Raw genomic sequence first — 18,638 nt, 5'->3', positions numbered from 1 at the left:
CCGACGCTCGAATTACAGCGAATTTCCAAACGAAAAAAGATCCGTCGAGCACAACGGAAGTTACGCGGCATCGCGTAGATAATCCCGTCGCGATTTTCCTGTATCGCGGTCATGGGAACCGAGCAGCGCCAGGCCGTCGAATTTCATCGGCGACACGGTTCCACCCCTCTAATATATCGAGTCCAGAATTACACGGCGGAGGTGCACAAAGAAGTTTCAAGAGCGAGAAGAAAGCCGAAGAAGCGGCAGAGAAAAAAAAGGCGAGATGAATAAGGAGCTTCCTACTCGAGGAAGAAGATCTCGGGCAGATAGCGATTACACGCGGTAAGAGCGTGTACGGGACGAGAAACCGGAGGCAGCAGGACGAAGAGGAAGACGAAGACGGCCGAGAGAAGATGGGACGGGGAGAGAAAGGGAGAGTAAGACGAAAATGAGAGAGAATGGCTTTGAAGATCGTTCAGAAATGAAAAGGGACGTCGCGGCGGAGTTGCTGGTGTCCGTACGTGTAGCGTCGTTTCGGAACGCGCGTGGGTGGCTGTGTGTAGGTGGAGGCCGCGTTTGTACGCGCCAGAGTATCGCTTTCTACGGCCGGGGATAATCCGCTTAGGCGATCCCCAAGCGCTGTCGTCGTCCTCCCGGTCGTCTTTGGTGGCATTGTTACCGGCGTTTTGTGAGAAAACAGCATTTTCGACGCTCGAGGTGGCGACAAGAACAGGGCTTAACTTATCTACGTCACAACAAGAGCCGGGCCCCGGGGCACCGGGCACCGGGCCCCGGCACTCCGCCGAAAACGTGGCCGCGGCACTCCTCCCGTTGCACCTGATGCAACGCGACCGTTGCACTTCCCGTCGGTGCACCTGAGAAACGCGATTCGCGGCCGAACGAAACGACCGGCCTTAGTCCACGTTGTGTAGAGAAAATTTTGTAGCGTCGTTTATTAATATTTGTGTTGGGTTTATTTATTATTTATTAGTGTCATTAGTATTGTCTAGTACGTAATAAATAAGTAATAATTAATCATGACTGGTGACTAAATCGTAAAGAAAATAATAAAAGTAAATAGTAAGTAACTAATAAATGCTAATAAATGTACTAACAATATTTTTGTTTGTATAAATATGTTTATTATATATTTATTAGTATATACATATATAATAAATACTCATAAATATACTAATAATATTAATATATTGTTAGTATATTTACTAGTATATATATATATAAAATAAATACTAATAAATATACTAATAATATTAATGTATTGTTAGTATATTTATTAGTATAAAATAATATAATATATTATAATATATTAGTATATATGTATATATACTAAATCCTAATAAATATACTGATAATATTAGTATATATTGTTAGCATATTTATTAGTATAAAATAATATAATATATATTCATTAGTATATATATAAAATAAATACTAATAAATAATATAATGTATTATAATATATTAATATATATGTATATATACTAAATCCTAATAAATATACTGATAATATTAATATATATTGTTAGCATATTTATTAGTATAAAATAATATAATATATATTCATTAGTATATATATAAAATAAATACTAATAAATATACAAACAATATTAATACATTGTTATTATATTTATTAGCATTATCATTTCATAGTATCACCTAACAATGAAACCTTGAAGTCTTACGCTGGCTTCTCATTCTCCCTGGAGTATCGTTGCTCCAGAATAATCACATATGCAAATTACCCTCTGGAGCAAGCACAATGTTCGCTCTGTTAATGTTGAAAGCAACTTGGCCAGAGCCCATTTCTCTGAGCAAAGAAATCGAGCCAGACATTTTCCTACATTCTTCCTCTTGCAAACCTCTTGCATCTGCTCTCCTTTCCAATTGAACTATCTCAATGAAAATATAGTCGCAGCTCTACGCGTAGAAAACAAAAAAAAAGAAACCGTCATTCCTCTGGTCGACGAGCGTGTGTCGGCGTGAACATTTCTGATCGACGAAGGGTTGTCCCGCCACCCTTCGGCCGCCCATAATCCTATGAATGCATAATCCGGCGGCAAACAGCCGCCACGCGTGCGCCTCGTTTTAGAACTGTCGCGACGTTTCACGGATTACGAATATTTGCGCTTCGTTTCACGGTATCTCGATCTCGATCTCTCCTGCGAGAGAGATCGCAGAGTGCTCTGTCATCGTCTTTTTTTCTCGCGCTGCTATCGAACGAACGATAGAAGGTAGCGAACGTTGATGGATGAGCCCGGAAAAAAAGCTGTGCGCGTCCTCCTGGGTCCGCGATACGCGAATCTTGATGTTCGCCGCGTGGGGAAGAACTGTTCTTTATTTCGGGTCCTTGGCAAAAATTCTTGGAAAGCTTCATTTCTATGTATCAGCTTAGGAAAGTTCCTCTTTTTTTTGACAGAATCGCGTAGATTGCATTATTGATTCTTCGGTAGCCAAAATTCGGTCATTGTCCCAAATCGAGCATTGCGATTAATCAGAGTTAATTAGAGTAATTCCAGTACTTCCTTCAAGCTTTCTTTCGTTGATTCGTGTATTTTTCTTTCTTGGGACTTTTTCTTTTATACTTTTTATATTTAAGTTTTTTTAGCTACGGGTTGTTGCTTTTCCTTTTCTTCTTGAGTTTTTTTTCACGTTTAAGTCTTTAATTTTAACTATATTTTATGCGTTCTTGTGCGATTGCTACATTATTATTATTATTATCTTGCTGTAACGGGGCTATCCCGTCGATCGATAAAGTTATTGTTATTATTGTCGCATTATTTATACATATATATATTTATTTATTTATATGATATTATATCATATCATATCATATGATATCTTATATATAATATATTATATCTAATATATATAATATAATATAATATAATATATTATATAATATATTATATCTAATATATAATATATTATAAGATATCATATGATATCTTATAATATATAATATAATATAGTATGATATCTTATAATATAATATAATATGATATGATGTAATATAATATAATATAATATAATATAATATAATATGATATGGTATAATATCATATAATATGATATGATATATTATAAAATATCATATTATATATTATATTATAAGCTATCATACTATATTATATCATATGATATATTATATTATATTATATCGTATTATATTTGTTAGATATTATATAATATATATTATACATATTACATTATTATTATTATTATAAGCATCGCCGATCTCTCATTCATCGACCACACGCTCCCAAATATCATTCCAGAAATAAAGGAGAAATCTTGTTCGGTAAGTACTTTATTCTTGAATCAAGTGAAAACGTTTGAACAAAGTGACGCGTTCGTTTGTAGGCTCCTGGGCACCGTGAACAGGCACCAGGAAGAGAAGTCCGACGACGCGTAAACGTTCGCGCGGTTTACGTGTTGCCCGTCGCTCGCGTTACGTTTTACCGATTTTTCGTCGTCCTGTCGCCGCTCTATCACTTGTCGAAGGAAACGTCGTCAAAACATACGAATACGCGTCGCGAACGGGAACGCATCGTTCGGTCCCCCTTTTTGTTTCGCAGCGACGGATGAGGGGGGGGGAGTAGGACAGGGGGCCACGGTACGATTAATATAGAAAATATCGTTATTGTTATTTACATAACGTACAAAACTAGAACGTTCTAGTCGATCGAACGATCGAACGATCGAACGATCAAGCGACGTCGCACGATCCGAAACCCGACGACGATCGACGGATCGAGCGACGGATCGTCGGGGGTGGAATCGTGCGTCGGCTCTCGGTGTCCTCGGTATACAACAATTATCATCGCCGTGTATGTATGTGTGTGTGTCTGTGTGTGTTTTCGTTATAGTTTCGAGTTCTACCGGGGGGGTTAAATTAGGCTCTGCTATCCCTTCGTAAGCGAGTTTATGAAACGAGAGAAAATTCTGGCGGAACGGCGAAAGAAAAAGAAAAAAGGGAAACAAAGGGTTACGGACCGTTGTTTGATTATCGAAGCAGGCGCGCGCCCCTCGCTTGTCCATCGCGAGACGAACGAACGTAATCGACGCGGAAAAGGAAACGCGGAAGCCGAACTTCGAATTCGTGACGATCGGAGATTTCTGGATCAACGGAAACGGCGTATAATTTCGCAAATGTCCGTGGAATTTTGACGACAACGTTTCCGATTGGACGTCGAGGGGCGGGGAACGAACGGCACGCGGAACTGGCGCACGATCGAACGATGAAAACGAAGGTGGACAATCGAACAGAAGCGATCGAACGAAGGCGGCTCGATGTCGCTTCGCGTGCGGCCTTGCAGTTACATTCGATTATCGCTGGTGCATTTCGCGAAAGCTATGAATCGTCGATCGAGCGTTTTCGTGTACGTCGTGTTTTACAATTAATTGAGCGTTAGGCAGCTCGTAGTATTCGTTCGACGGGAGTGCGAAGGCTTAAACAACGAAGGCGTATGTACATCGACGCGTTCCGAGTCGGCTTTCGGTTTTTTTCTCTCTTTTCTTTCTTTTTTTTTTGTTTCATTTTCTCTTTTCTCTATTCTCGGGAACACCTTAGCTGAAGAACACAACGTCGCGCTTCCTCGAAGCCGGAATCGTTTCCTCGTGGAACGATCTTCTAGGGATACGGGGACCGATGAACGCGGGACTAGGGGCCCGCGAAAGTGTTCGTTCAGCTTTTGAAACGCGATAACTTTTTTGGAACTGGACTAAGTGATTTGGATTCTTTTTTTTTTAGATGATAGAGGGTTTAGTTTATTGGGCGATGACTGGAATGCTTTTCTTTCTTTAATTTTGCTGTTACTTGGGATGACAAGAAAAAGATAAGGAATTCTCGTTTCTTAACTTTTTCATCTGAGCCTATGATAAAAATTTATAGAAATCGGTTTACTTTGTTACGAGTTACAAGAAATTGAAGATCGCAAAGATCGCTATTTTATCACGATTTTCACCAATAATGACATTAAAAAGTAAGAGATCTGCATTTCGCAAAATCTTTCAACGATCTCGATCAAATTTTCGTCACGCGTGCAAGTTACCGGGATCTACGAAAGGCATTCATTAAAATTTTCGTTACAGGCTCAGATAAAAAAGTTCAAAACCGAGGGTTTTTAATATTTCCTTCTCACTCCAAGTAATAGCAAAATTAAATAAAAAGAACCTTCCTAGCCATCGTCACATAGACTAGTCTCTCTGTCATCTAAATGAAATTCAAGTAATTCAGTTCAGTTCTCAAAAAATTGCGTTTTAGAAGGTGTGCGAACACTTTTACGGGCAACTGTATACCGAAACAAAATCCTGAACCGGAGGATCGGTTCGTCCAGGGTTGGAAAACGTTCCGAAAATAAACCATTCAGCTGTTATTTCTCATTTATAACCGTTTCGGTTATAGTACATCGTACATATTGGTAAACAAATACATCGTATTTATTTAAGACGTTAAGATTATCGATGCTATACTTAGGTAAAAAAATTCCGCGATCGCGCAGAACCGAAACGAAACGAAACGCTGAAAAACAACAGTTTCCGGAACCGATATGACACCGGTTTTCGATGAACCGAGAAACCGAAGTCGCGATTGTTTCCAACCCCCGAGCTCGTCGATCATCGTCGAATTTCGAAAAGGACAGCAGAGACGACGAGTCGTCGACGAGGATCTGCGTCCGGCAGCGAGATTAAACCGGTAAATGCTGCGTACAAAATGGCGGACGAGAGGATATGTGTCTGACGAGCCGCAACCCCCGCCCCCGTCGACTCGTCGTTCCCTGTCCCGAAACACGTGGGTGTGATTTCCAACGGGAATCCCAGCGAGGCCGAATAAAAAAAAATCCGTCGAAAAATAGATAGATCCTCGGCTGTTCGTACAGCAAGATCGCTCTCTCTCGTAGAGCAAGAAACGGGATGGGCAACGATGATCACCGAGGGAAAAGTTTGAACAGAAGGGCGCGACGAACGTGCGAAACGAGGAAGAAACGATTCTGAATGATCGTTGTCCGCAGTTAAAGTGTTGAGATGGCGCAACCGGAAGTGGATGACCGAGGGAACAGCACGCTCACTCATTCTCCTTACAAAAATACGTTGGACGGAACCGACGACGAGTCTCTTTCTCGTACTCGCACTCGCTCATGCACTCTTCCTTGATCTCTCTCTCTCTCTCTCTCTCTCTCGCATACTCTCTTTTTTTATTATTGTAAATTTTCCGTTTAGGTAAAACAGCGTTAAAATTGCGTTTGAGCGCTCCACAGTTCGATTCCTTTCGCCATCTTTGTTCCATCGAGAATTCTGCGGGATCTGCCGCGATCTCCTTAAAACGGAGGTCGACGCGGGCCGAAGCAGGATGTCCTTGGAGCCGCAGAGAAAAATATTCGTTGTTCAGGTGTAAAGGTAATTTACTTGATCACATGGTATAAAAACAGTTTGTTAATAAAATAGGCCGGGGGTGAGGTACATTTCACGAGGCGGGTGCGCGCGCGCCCTTCGGGCTCCCACGAGTCCTCCTCCTCCTCCTTCTCGACGTTAAAGCCGATCGATTCTTCGAAACGCTCCACGATCGAACATCCCTTAATTAAATACATCCCGGAGGATTAATCTCGGCCGGAAATTCCGAGGGTCTCCGACGAGAGACACTCTGCGCGAAACCGAAACGACCGGAGTCGCTTCGCTCGCGCGCGGAGGGCTCGTCGAATTTTGTCGAATATCCGCGGTGAGGTTCGCATAATTTTCCTGGTCTAATCGTGATTGCCTCCAGCGTCGCTGTCTCTCCGATCCCTGACAAAATTGTCACTGGAACACGATGTCAAAAGGCTTTCGCAGAGTGTGTGTCTGTACAGCTTGCAGGAGAAAAATCCAAAATCGAACTCTCACTCTATCTCTCTTTCTTTCACTCTTTCACTCTCCCCTCCCCCCCTATCGCGAATTCTCATTATTATTGTACACGGCTCGCGACCGATAACTAGTACGATTTTCAAAAAGCACTGCGCGGTCTCGGAATTCGCCCGCGAGAACGACGCGTCGCGCGGTGCAGGCTGAGCTTTTTATTTCCATAGACAGTTCGAAACGAAACGATTCTTTTGCTGCATCGTCGACAAAATTTCACCGGCGGACTAGAGTGCTCCCTTGAAAAGACTAATTCCGTGGGGTCTCAGCTTGCACGCGATCGACGAAGGTCGCGGATCTGTTCGCGGCTAGAATTACATTCGTCGATTACGTTTCGCGTGATTTAACCAGGCCGATCCAGCCGATCGACGGAACCGAGACTGTTCCGAAACCGGCCGAGCCGTTTCTCTCCTCCTCCTGCTTTGTAAAAGTTGCTCGAAAAATCGTGGAAAAACGAGGGAACGAACCAACAACAACCCCCCTTGACACGCCGCGACCGCCGGACGTCCAGCAAAAATGCCGAGAGCTCGGAGCGATCCGATCGGAACATCGACGCCACGGCGAATTTCTGAACGGCGGACGTCGTGTCGGCGGCGTTCGCGATCGAAGAGGCGTTGGTTCGATGGAATAGACTTCGAAAATCGGATCGAAAATTTCGAAAATATCTCGAAAGCCTCCGGCGATAGATCAACGCCTTCGGCGTCCTCGATTTCGGGGGTTTCAAGACGCACGATCGGGGTAAATTCTCCCTGATCGACCCTCGGATTTGTACACGAAAATGGATAATTTGGGAAGAGGAGATACGATCGCGGTAATGTCTCCCTAATTCGCGCTCAGATTGCGCGCAAAAATGGACAATTTCGGCAGAGAAGATGCGTTTATTCCAGCCCTGCAGTTTCGTTCTTATAGTTCTCGGAAATCTGTGACTATAAAAACGTGCCCGCAAGGCTCAAACGATCGTATCTCTTCTTCCCAAATTGTCCATTTTTGTGCGCGATCTAAGCGCGAATTAGGGAGAAACTGCGCCTCGTTTTTATAATCGTTCACACAAACTAGAGACTATAAAAATGCACGGCGAGTAACAATATATCCCCTCCTCTTTCCCCTCTTCCCAAATTATCCAGTTTTGTTTACAAACTGAAGACAAATTAAGAAGAATTTACTATATTCTTTTCGCTCCTCCTCTCCGTCTACCCGATTTCCATTTTTATATCATTTTGTTAATGAACGGACGCAAATGGCTCTTGCAAAAATACAATATCTCTTCGACCTTTCTCTCTCTCGCTCTCTCTCTCTCTCTCTCACTCTCTCTCTCATTCGGTTATCCTAAAATGAAACGCGTAACTACCTACTCCTTAATTAAACGTCATTTTTAATCGTCGTCGGGGGGTCCTCGCCGGAAGTCGCGAGGCTGGCAAGAAGGCCGCCGAAAAGCACGCCGCGAACAACGTTCCCCGCGGACAAGAAAAATTCCGTCGATCGTCCGCGCAACGTAAAACGCGAGATATACATATCTATCTATATATATATATATATATATTATATGACAATAATATACAGTGCTTCTCGTCGCGGCTCCAAGGCCGGGACGGCGGAAGGAAAACAATGATCACGGACAGATCGATGGAAATTTCTCCTCTCTCCCGCTGTGTCTCTCTGCTCGTCTCGCGCAATGTCTCTGTACAAGGTCATCGTTGAACGTTGCTCTTCCTCCAGACGGGCCTCGGACCGGACACGAGGAACCGACGGGTGCCGACGAACGGAGCAGGAAGAAACGGCGACTCGCGGGCCGATCCGTCGCGCCAACGCCGCGGGCAGACCAGCTCGAACGACCGGCCCTGCTGACGAACGATGCTCTGCCGTTCCACGCTTCTTCTTCCTCCAGGGTCCTTGATGATCGCGGTCCTCTGTCAGGTGACGACGAGCCTGGCGGCGGCCTGCGCGTTGCTGTTCAGCCGTGGTCACTCGAGGCTTCTCATTAATACTGCCAGCTCGCGGAAGGTCGCGCCCAGCTTGCCCGGCGTCGACTGCTTCTTCAGCAACACCCCTCTGATCGTCTGCAGCTTCTCGTAGCAGGAGAGGCACTTGTGGTATCTGACGAACGGTCACCGGTTAACGAGCTAGGTCTTAGCTAGGATGTAATCGCGCGCTACCGCGATGATGAGCGTGTTAGCAGCTTCGGGGTGCAAGGATTGGCCTAACGGCTAGTAGTAGCTTTCCACGGTCGTTGAACGGCTTACCGAGGACGGGGTCTACTAGCCGATGATGCAAGGACGAGCGGCGGAATAATTGCTCTGATTTATGAGCAGAAGATCGGAGGATCTTCTGGCTCGATCAGCGAGAGAGTTCGGAGCTTTTGACGATGCGAGGATAAGGTCTAAGGCCTTCGCCGATCATCGAACGACTGCCGAGGACGCGGCTGTCGGTCGATGATCGCGAGCGTTAAGAGCTTATGGCAGGGTAAGGAGAGCAGGTGGTTAGATCTCGGATGCGTGGAAACTGGTTCCTCTAGTTTTTTTATTTTTTTTTTTTTTTCAGTAACGAGCAGAAAATGATAACACGTCTTCTGATTAGCGATCGCGGGCGTGGGCGAGGGCGAGCTTTCGGGGTGATTGCGTGCACAAAGTACAAAGATCGTCGTGCAAATCACTCACCGTTCCTCCCGCGACACGTCCACGCCAATCGAGTGCAAGGGCGCCTCCACGTTCGATTTTATCACCGACGCGAAATTCCGCAGGATCAGCCTCAGCGACGACGAGCCCACGGTTATGTACCTGGAACAATCGGAGGATATGGATGTGGATAAGTAAATAATTACGAAATACAAATGAATATAAATTAAAAGATAATAAAAAGGTAATGAAGATTGACCGGCCTGCATGGCCGCGTGAAAGTAAGAAAATTCATTTTATCTAGATTTTGTACGGTGCTTGTTGTAACTGTTGCTACAATAATTGTAATTTGGCCGATCATTTCTCGTGAAGGTAACTTTGCGATTTTTATAATTGCAAAATTAGAAACCGACCATTTGGCTTGTGGTGAGGTAAGTGTTGAAATGCATACGGTAAATAAAAGTAAATAGAAATAAATGGAAACAAGTAAAATAGATAGAAGTAAATAGAAATAAATAAAATTAATAAAAGTGAATAGAAATAGAAATAAATAGAAGTAAATAGAAATAAATAAAAATAAATATAAATAAATAAAACAAATAGAAGTAAATATAAATAAATGAAAATAAATATAAATAAATAAAACAAATAGAAGTAAATAGAAATAAATAAAATAAATAGAAGTAAATAGAAATAAACAAATAGAAGTAAACAAAAACGAATAAAATAAACAGAAGTAAATAAAAATAAATAGAAATGAATAGAATAAATGAAAACAGCCATAAATAAGCCCAAACATATAGAAACGGTGGAGAAGCCAGCGATAAATAAGAGCGAAACAAAGCTGTCGGGGAAGGTCGCGGCGAGCATGAAGAGGGAAAGGATGAGAAAGCTCGGAACGAGAGCAGAGTCGGCCACCCACCGTTGCTTGTCACGGCTGGTTTGTTCCAAAACGTGTTATTAGCCCATAACGGCGCCAATAAATAACGAAAGGCACGAAAGGCTTGGGCGGCCCGGATTCGACGCGCTCGCTTTCGGAGGACGGTAAAGGGTTCGCTCCCGTTCGAATCGGCCTGACGAATCGCGCGGACCGCCTCGTAAATGTTTGGCGTAACGTCCGTGCAACAATGTCGTTTCGCCACCGAGCCGTGCGGTGCGGACGCTTCTGCGACATGGTCGCGGTTCGCTTTTCCCGGCAGGGATTCGCGAAACGGGGAACCGGTTCGACGGGGGCCGCGGTTCTCGAAAATCTAGAGGGAGGAGGATGAATCGGCGCGGGTCCGGGACCCCTTGAAAAAAAATGGCACGCGCCCCCATCGAATATTCATCGGCGCGGGCACAGCTTTTTTTTCTCACGGGCGCCCCGCCGCCGCCGCATTTCGGCGTGCCCAGGACGACGAAAGCGCGTGACGAACCGGCCGTGAAAACGGCGAACATCTCTATGCAAACTGCACAAAGGCCGTCGCTTCGGCCTAGATGTGTATATTTAGCCGAAACGATCCGCCGGCACAGATTCGTCCTTTCCGGTCCGGACCGGCGGCGGCCCGGAAGCCATTTCTCAAGCAAACGGCAAAAATCTAGGACGACGACTCCCGACGCGTCGAGACTCCTCGGATAACACAATGAACGGTTGCGCAACAACAACGCGGGGAGACAGATCGAGGTGCATCGTTCCGACACGGAACACCGCGTACGTTTGATTGAAGCCTAATCACCGAAAAGGGGATATAGGGGGGTGGTTGGCGGCGCAGGAAGAAGGGGGTGGTCGCGCAAACGGCCGAACGAGACTGTTACACGATCGGCCGTGGACACACGGCAGCTGCCGAGCGATCGACAATTAGCACGAATTCACTTTTATGGCATCGGTAACGTGCGCACGAACTCGGCCCTCGGCGGAGACGAGGAGGGTGCTGCACTTCCGAACGGCCGTGAGCAGCGACCGTGAACTTCGGAAGCTCGATCTACGCGAAAGTGGCTATGTCGAGAGGCTTAAATGATCTTGAAGATACGATCAACTTAGCGAACATGATCTCAATCAATTTGAATCAATTTTTAATAATAATTATAATAATAATAATAATAATAATAATAATAATAATAATTTTTCTTTGGTTTTTATAGCGGGGGTAAATATTCAACAAGATCCCCGAAAGCGGACAGACTCCTGAGGTATGTGGGGGAGTTTAATAATAATAATAATAATAATAATAATAATAATAATAATAATAATAATAATATAATTTATAATAATAATAATTTTTCTTTGGTTTTTATAGCGGGGGTAAATCTTCAACAAGTGGCATGTGGGAAGTTTAATAATAATAGTAATAGTAACAATAATAATAATTTATAATAATAATATTTTATTTGTGTGATCAACGCAAGGAAAATCTCTGTGTCACAATAATATGACAGGCAGTCTCATAAGCAGCATATCAGAAAGAAAAAAGAAAAGAAGGGATGATACTCACACACACAATGAAAAAATACAATAGAAGAGAAAATAAGTGATCAAGATAAATTAAATAATGTGAAAAGAAGAAAGGAAATAACGAAGACTATAATACGGTATGAGATCTCATTGAGGCAACGAACGATAAGATGAGAAAATAGAAAATAATATATATTATTATATTTATATATATAAAATGATATATAAATAATAAAATAATATATATATATAGATAATAAATAGAAAGAGAACGAGTAGAAAAAAAACGAAAAATTGAGAACGAAAAGAGTTCTCCTCGTCGCAGTCATGAAGAAAAAACGAGATCATTATCATCACAGTGTTGATAACAGCTATAGACAATCTACGAAAGCGATATATCACCGACGATTTCAGAGAATTAGGCTTCGGGATAAGGAAAATTTCGTCAATCAAAGAAGCAGAACTTCGAACGAAGAGAGAGAGAGAGAGAGGTCACGAAGAACATTGAGAAGTCATGAAAAAAATTGGGGAACCTCGAAAACCCAAAGAATATGAAGAAAGAGAGAGAGAGCGGCGAGAAATGTTTTCGAAGGAAAACTCGATGATCAGAAAACTCGTAGCAGCATGAATCAATTAACAAGCCCGTGAATAGTCCGGTGAATATAGCAGACTACAAATTGAATCGCCGTCAGCGCCGTAAATCGAGGCGCGCGCGTTCTAATAATAGCAATGACAGGAGAAGAAGAAGAAGAAGAAGACGACGAAGACGAAGAAGAAGTGAAAAAGGAAAATCGTCGCAATAAGCGGGACGGCTAATGAATGGAACGGCAATTTTCCGGGCTGCTGGTTTCAGATCACGAACAGAGGAGCAGATGTATTATTAGATCGCGGCACGATTGGGTCATCATTGAATCAACGCGAGGAAGTTATTATTTACGATAATAGGCGTGGAGGAGAAGCGATCGATCCGACGATCGTTAAACGGTCCGGCGACGTCCGTGCGAATCGTGGTCACGCCAGGGATCGACGGGGGCAAGATCGTCCGCGCGGACGGATCGCGGTAATCGCGCCGCGCTTTGTATAGAAATTGCGACGGACAGCCGCGCGGAATTCATAATGCGCCGCGTTGTTTATAATTGGCGTGGTACGAAACAGGAAGAGACGGATAACCAGCGCGCACGTGAAAGGAAATGCTCGTTTCTGGTCACGACAGCGCAATGGCAACAGCTTGTAACTGTGCGCGCCGGGCTAATTAACTGGTTCCGAAGCACCGGTTCCACCCTCCGTTTCATTTCTTTCTCATTCATGCCACCTCCGTTTCCACGGAATCATTATCGTCTCGTCCACGAAACGGCTGGGAAATTTCTCATCGAAATCACATTATTAACCCTTAACCGATACACTGGGACGCGCGATCCTACCGCTTAATTTTACACCATACTTAATCTTCTAATTAACATTCTGAACTAGTAACCCATATGTGTGTATGTGTGTGTGTGTGGGTAATGGAATTATTCGCCTACATTTCTTTTTTTTTATTATTTTATATCTGTAGAATATTACAATGAATCCACGAGTGGTGTGTAAAAATACGCCGAGATAAAAGTATGAGATGATTCTGTTATATGAATTTATTCTTTGAGTCCACTGGATAATTGATTTTTGCGTTGATATGGGATACGTTGTAAACTTCGTTAGGGTCCGCAGAATGTAAGAAAACTGAAAAGGCAATCGGTATATAGAAATCTTGATTTCTCAATGTTCGTTTCATCGAGTGGCATTTTTTGATTTTATGAAGATTTTTCAGGCTGCCGGATCGCGACAGTCGTTGATTTTCCACATTTTCCATAATTTTATGCACAAGCTAAGAATCAAATATCGAGCAAATATCAACCTAGGAGTTGGCGCAACGTTAAAATCCTTCGGGCGGATCTGTTTAGTGGACTTTCCCGATGAAATTTGAACGAATTGCGAGTGGAAAGCCGAAGGTGAACGGTATCTGGGTCGACCTTCCTACGCCGGCATTAATATTCATGCTCGGCCTCGGTAGGACAAAAAGAAAGAATGACAAAAAGGATTTAGCTGTCCGAGAGAAACGTCAGCATATGCACGGACGCACGCGTGGCCCATCGAACTTGAAGCATCGGGGACAATCGTCGCGCGACACCGAGGATCCCCGAGGCTCGAATTTGCATCTGGCGATGCCCCGCATTGTCTCGGCTAATTTCGCGCCAGCCCTCTATTCCCTTTCGCCTCGTGTTTCCCCCGTTCGGCAAATTAGCCATTCCCATAGTGCCGACGGTGAAGCACGGGACCCCACTCGAAAACCCACCCTGTTTGCATCGCACGGAACTCGAGAACTCGTCCCCCCCTCCCCACCTCTCTCGGCGCCCTTCGCAACCCGTCCGAAGGGCTGTCTCGATTTTCTTTAATTCACCGACCGTGTAGTGTTTCACCGTTGAAAGTGGAGTAACGTTAGACGATGATACGCTCGAACTGACACCGTGTGCGCGCATGCATTCAATTTCCAGGACAAAAACATTGTTAACGCTGGAACTAGTTCTCTGTTCGCTTCTAAATATAAGTAAAATATCAAATAATAAACGATATCAATATATATATATATTTTGAAGAATCTATAATCGATCTAGCTAAGTTCCAACGTTAACGTGTCTAAGATTTCTGTTATACTCACATTTCGTATTTACTTTGGAGGAGATCTCCGATCGGGCCCAGCAAGGAGTTGCATAGATCCAGGTTCCACATTGTTCTGAAACCGAAGGTGATCGTGAACGTGGCTGCTAGAAGAGATCGGAGGTCGGCGAAGCTGTGCTACTCACGGTTTTACAGTCAATATTCCCAACAGATCGACGATCACTGAGAGATCGTTCATCGCCACAGCGGACTCCACAGCAGCCTGGAAACATGTAAACATTCGTTTAGGTTTCTGGCATTGTTGTGAAACGAGCAGCGATTCGTGAAGCCTATGGGATACCTTGAGGTCTTTGTGTTTCATCAGGGAGTAGGTGATCTGCAAGGACCGATGACGATTCGTCAGCACGGTCATCATCGACTCGTGGCCTCGCATCATGCTGTTGAGCACTTCGGCCTCGGACATCTCGTTCAGAACTCCGATCTGAGGGTAGCCGAACCCTGTCGAGCTCGCGAAATTATTCTGTAAGAGAAGCAAGTTTCATGATTCGAATGTGTACGGGTTTTCCTCGACAGCGTCGCGCGACATTAACGAGAAAACGCTCGTATAGAATGTACTAACAGGCAAGAAGGTTTCAACGTCCAGCCCATAAGGCTTGTCGGCGCTCATGGGGACGAATTCCTCCTTCTCCGTGGTCTCCACGCTCGGCCTCAGTTGAGACGCCCGTACGTCTACCTTAGGATTCGGGGGCACTTGAGCTTTGTTCGATTTCTTGGTCGCGAAGGTGGTGGTAGTGGAAGCGTTGCGTGCGGACAGCGACGTTGAGGTAGTAAAGTTCCTATTTAGCGAGGTGGACCTGGACTGCGCCGAGTTCGGCCTGTTTAACGCTGGATCAGAGGGGCTGTGCCTTATACTATTAATTCTGCAAGAACGCGGTGACACGTTAGAGCGATACAGAGCTTCGTCGATCGTTCGCCGAAGAAGATATACTTACTGTACCGGATAATCGCTTTCATAACCCTGTTCTCCGTCCTTACAACTACTCTGTCTCTTCAAGTAATGCTTAGGGGAGTCCGGGCTAGGTGCTCTATTCTTGAGTTTCCCATCGTCCATCACTGGAAGAACGGCAGCCATCGGCGCCACCCGCGGAGTCAACGTCGAGTTCGACCTCTGCGGGCCCAAAGGTTGTGGAAGCGTCCCTATGTCGCTGCTAGTGCCAAGCTTCTTGCCGGGAAGAGGAGTGATGTTTTGTCTAAGAGGGGGTATGGACGCCAAGTTCTTAGACGTCCTGGTAAGGCCATTGTTCGTTTGGTGTGTCTTCGCCTGGCTCGTCGAGGTCACCGCGCTTCTTTGAACCGGTGGCGACGACTTGATCGGCTGAACACGCACTGGTACCGGCTTGGACAGTAACGTCGGGGCGGGCGGGGGCGGGGATGACGGTGACGGCACAGGTGGAACTTCCTCTGGCACCACTGCGTTCAAATTCGACATTGAGGTAGAAAGATTCTGTAGTATCTGCGGTTGCGTGGGATCTGGAAATGGTAACGTGTGCCTGATTGTAACATATGCATCCGTAACAGTCGCATCCGCGGTAAACGGTGCAAAGGGTTGTTGTCTCATGCAGCCTCGGTTATCAGAAAAGGAAACAGAAAGGAGATTTCCATGGAACTCACCTAAGTCTTGAGGCTCCTGGAAAGCCTCGGGTTCTGGAGGTGGAGTGCGAGACACTGAAACATACCGTGCATAGCATGCTCATTCGCAGACTGATACGACACAACATTCAGATGCATTTGTATTGTTCAGGCTTGTGTGATTTGTAAGTGGATAGTTGACGGAGTTAGAGTAGAACAGAGTTTGAGTCGAGTTAGGGTAGAGACGATCGAGTCTTGCAATGGACGAAACGAGTAGCATCGATGCTTACGTGATCTGTTTGGTTGAAAGATGTCGTGATAGGCGGTGACATTGGGTATGTCCGCGTACGTTGCCTCGTCTTCCGGGTCCGTTCCAGACTTGTCCGCCTCCTCGATCGTCCGTACATCTAATCTGTAAGTAAAACAGTCATGGTTACGGTAAAGAAGCGTGAAAAATCTACGTCGACTTTGTTCCGCTTACGTGTGTTTCTTCAAACCAGGCGGCCTTTCCCTCGAGAAGCTCTTCCTCAACGAGTTCCCGTGACTAAACGACGAGTCGGACGTCGATACTCCTCCCAACGGCGCTATTTTCTTTAAATCGCATACGTATAAAACGACATTGGCAGTATGAAAACTTGCACCGATCTGAAAACGTTCATTGAAACAGATTTGAGCTAACGGTTCATCGTCTGGCGATCGAGATTTTTCCGTTGTATCGACTTACCAACTGGTTCTGGGCTACAGCTATGTCCTGCACTTTCGCCCAACCAGTCGGAACCGCGTCCAACGTGCGACCCGGTTCCCAACCGTACACCTTTAACACATCATGGCAACCAGCGAAAAGGCATTCTCCGCCTTGACTGAAATAGAGGCACCTAACGAACGAGAAAAGGGTTTAATCAAGTACTTCGAATCTCAATACAGACGGTGATCGACTCGGTGAACGCGTACCGAATTGCTGTGGAGTGACTTTGATCTGTAGACGACACAAGCTGAAACGATTCCAGGTCCCAGAAATGAACTGTTCTATCTGCGCTGCCACTGGCTAATAAAAACTCGTGAGGATGAAACTCCACTGTTGTAGCCGGACCTCTGTGTTCGGAGAATTCTCTGAGTTGTCTGCCAGCCCTCAAGTCCCACAGCTAGTAAAGAAAGAGATCGATGATCCGATAGTAACATGGAACTACGTTGAACCAAAGTGATATTCGAGCGACTGTACCTTAACCATGCCTTCTTCTCCGGCACTGGCGATCCATTGGCCATCAGGACTGAATTTTAAACTGTTCACCATCCTATTGTGTCCTTTGTACGTGAAAATACAACCTTTCCTCCGAATGTCCCACAATTTAATTGCAGTGTCCGAGCTACCGGATGCCAGCAACTCCCCATAAGGATGAAAGTCCATGCAGCGTATGCCTGCCTTGTGTCCTGTTAACGTGCGGGCCAATTTAGCGTGCTCCAAGTCCCAGATCTTCAGTGCTCCTGTTTGTGAGCCAGCGCATACTAGATCCTCCGTTTGCCCGAATCTCACGCATTCTATCGGAGTGGTATGGCCGCTCAGGCTCTGTAAACGCGTCAGAAATAAATACTCCATCCGAATTTCTTTCGACCAACTATAGATAAGAAATCAATGTACCATAATACAGTTCTGCTTGCCGACTGCCCATAGATTGACCTTCTTGTCGTCGCCACCAGTGACCAAAACGCGACCAGACTTGTGACCCAGTGCCAGGCAATTGACATTGGACGTGTGGGCAACGAAATCCTCTGCACAGAAAAAACATGATCGATTAGAGCAAGCCGAACGAGATGTCAGTGGCTGGTGACATCACGGGCGCCGTGTATTTTACGATCCGGCGAAGGTTATGACCATAATAGGAAGATGCAGCTCGGAATTAATCGGCACCTAGGCACCGTCGTGCGCATTGTAAACAGAAATTGTTTACCCGTATCGGGCACGAATACCGCCGAAATGGAATTGCTCGGGCGCGAGCAGTACAGGAGTATAGCGCACAAGATACACAATCAGGATGAACACTTACGGAGTTTCCATGACCTCTTCGTGGACGAAGCCATGTTCCGGGACCGCAGGATCGCGTTGTTCACTACTTATTTGGCAACGACAACAATTCGAGACCTGAGCTTGCAGACGCAGAATTTTCTCTTGGCCGAGCTCGTGGTCAACATTTTGCACGTTTCTGTTATGATCTCTCGGTACGGCGGCGATCGTTCAACGAGGCGACAGCATCTCGCCGCGCGACACGGTCCTCTTCGCGATCCTTTCCTTGAAATCTCAGTCCGTTTTCAGAAACCGTTCGTTCCACCTCCTCGTCGTATCTCATTTCTTGAATCCTGCCTGTCCGTGGGCAGCGCGAACTAACGTGACGTTGAGAAATATCGAAGTTTCTCTGTTTCTATCG

The 18,638-nt window shown here is 45.1% G+C and overlaps 1 protein-coding gene across 6 annotated transcripts in view; it reads right to left on the bottom strand.

The window, feature by feature from the left end:
* The window catches only part of kat80 (katanin p80), an 85,262-nt gene extending 66,704 nt beyond the window's left edge, over positions 1-18,558 (bottom strand). Inside the window, exons 1-15 of one of the 6 annotated variants that reach the window (XM_076518985.1) lie at positions 18,261-18,558; positions 17,855-17,985; positions 17,438-17,782; positions 17,170-17,360; positions 16,943-17,093; positions 16,700-16,863; positions 16,509-16,630; positions 16,261-16,314; positions 15,582-16,059; positions 15,209-15,509; positions 14,930-15,109; positions 14,775-14,851; positions 14,630-14,704; positions 9,546-9,665; positions 3,295-8,985 (exon numbers count right to left, since the gene is read on the bottom strand). In XM_076518985.1, the coding sequence (XP_076375100.1) occupies positions 8,853-8,985; positions 9,546-9,665; positions 14,630-14,704; positions 14,775-14,851; positions 14,930-15,109; positions 15,209-15,509; positions 15,582-16,059; positions 16,261-16,314; positions 16,509-16,630; positions 16,700-16,863; positions 16,943-17,093; positions 17,170-17,360; positions 17,438-17,782; positions 17,855-17,985; positions 18,261-18,294 (2,556 nt within the window). In that variant the 5' untranslated portion in view covers positions 18,295-18,558 and the 3' untranslated portion in view covers positions 3,295-8,852. Of the gene's footprint in view, positions 1-3,294; positions 8,986-9,545; positions 9,666-13,454; positions 13,654-14,629; positions 14,705-14,774; positions 14,852-14,929; positions 15,110-15,208; positions 15,510-15,581; positions 16,120-16,260; positions 16,315-16,508; positions 16,631-16,699; positions 16,864-16,942; positions 17,094-17,169; positions 17,361-17,437; positions 17,783-17,854; positions 17,986-18,260 lie in introns of those variants that run through there. The other 5 variants (XM_033486427.2, XM_076518986.1, XM_033486429.2 and 2 more) reach the window with 5 other exon arrangements.
* Between the last annotated feature and the right edge of the window lie 80 nt (positions 18,559-18,638).

The sequence above is a fragment of the Megalopta genalis genome, chromosome 2, assembly GCF_051020955.1.
Source record: "Megalopta genalis isolate 19385.01 chromosome 2, iyMegGena1_principal, whole genome shotgun sequence".
Lineage (NCBI taxonomy): Eukaryota > Metazoa > Arthropoda > Insecta > Hymenoptera > Halictidae > Megalopta > Megalopta genalis.
This window is presented reverse-complemented; position numbering and strand designations above follow the sequence as displayed.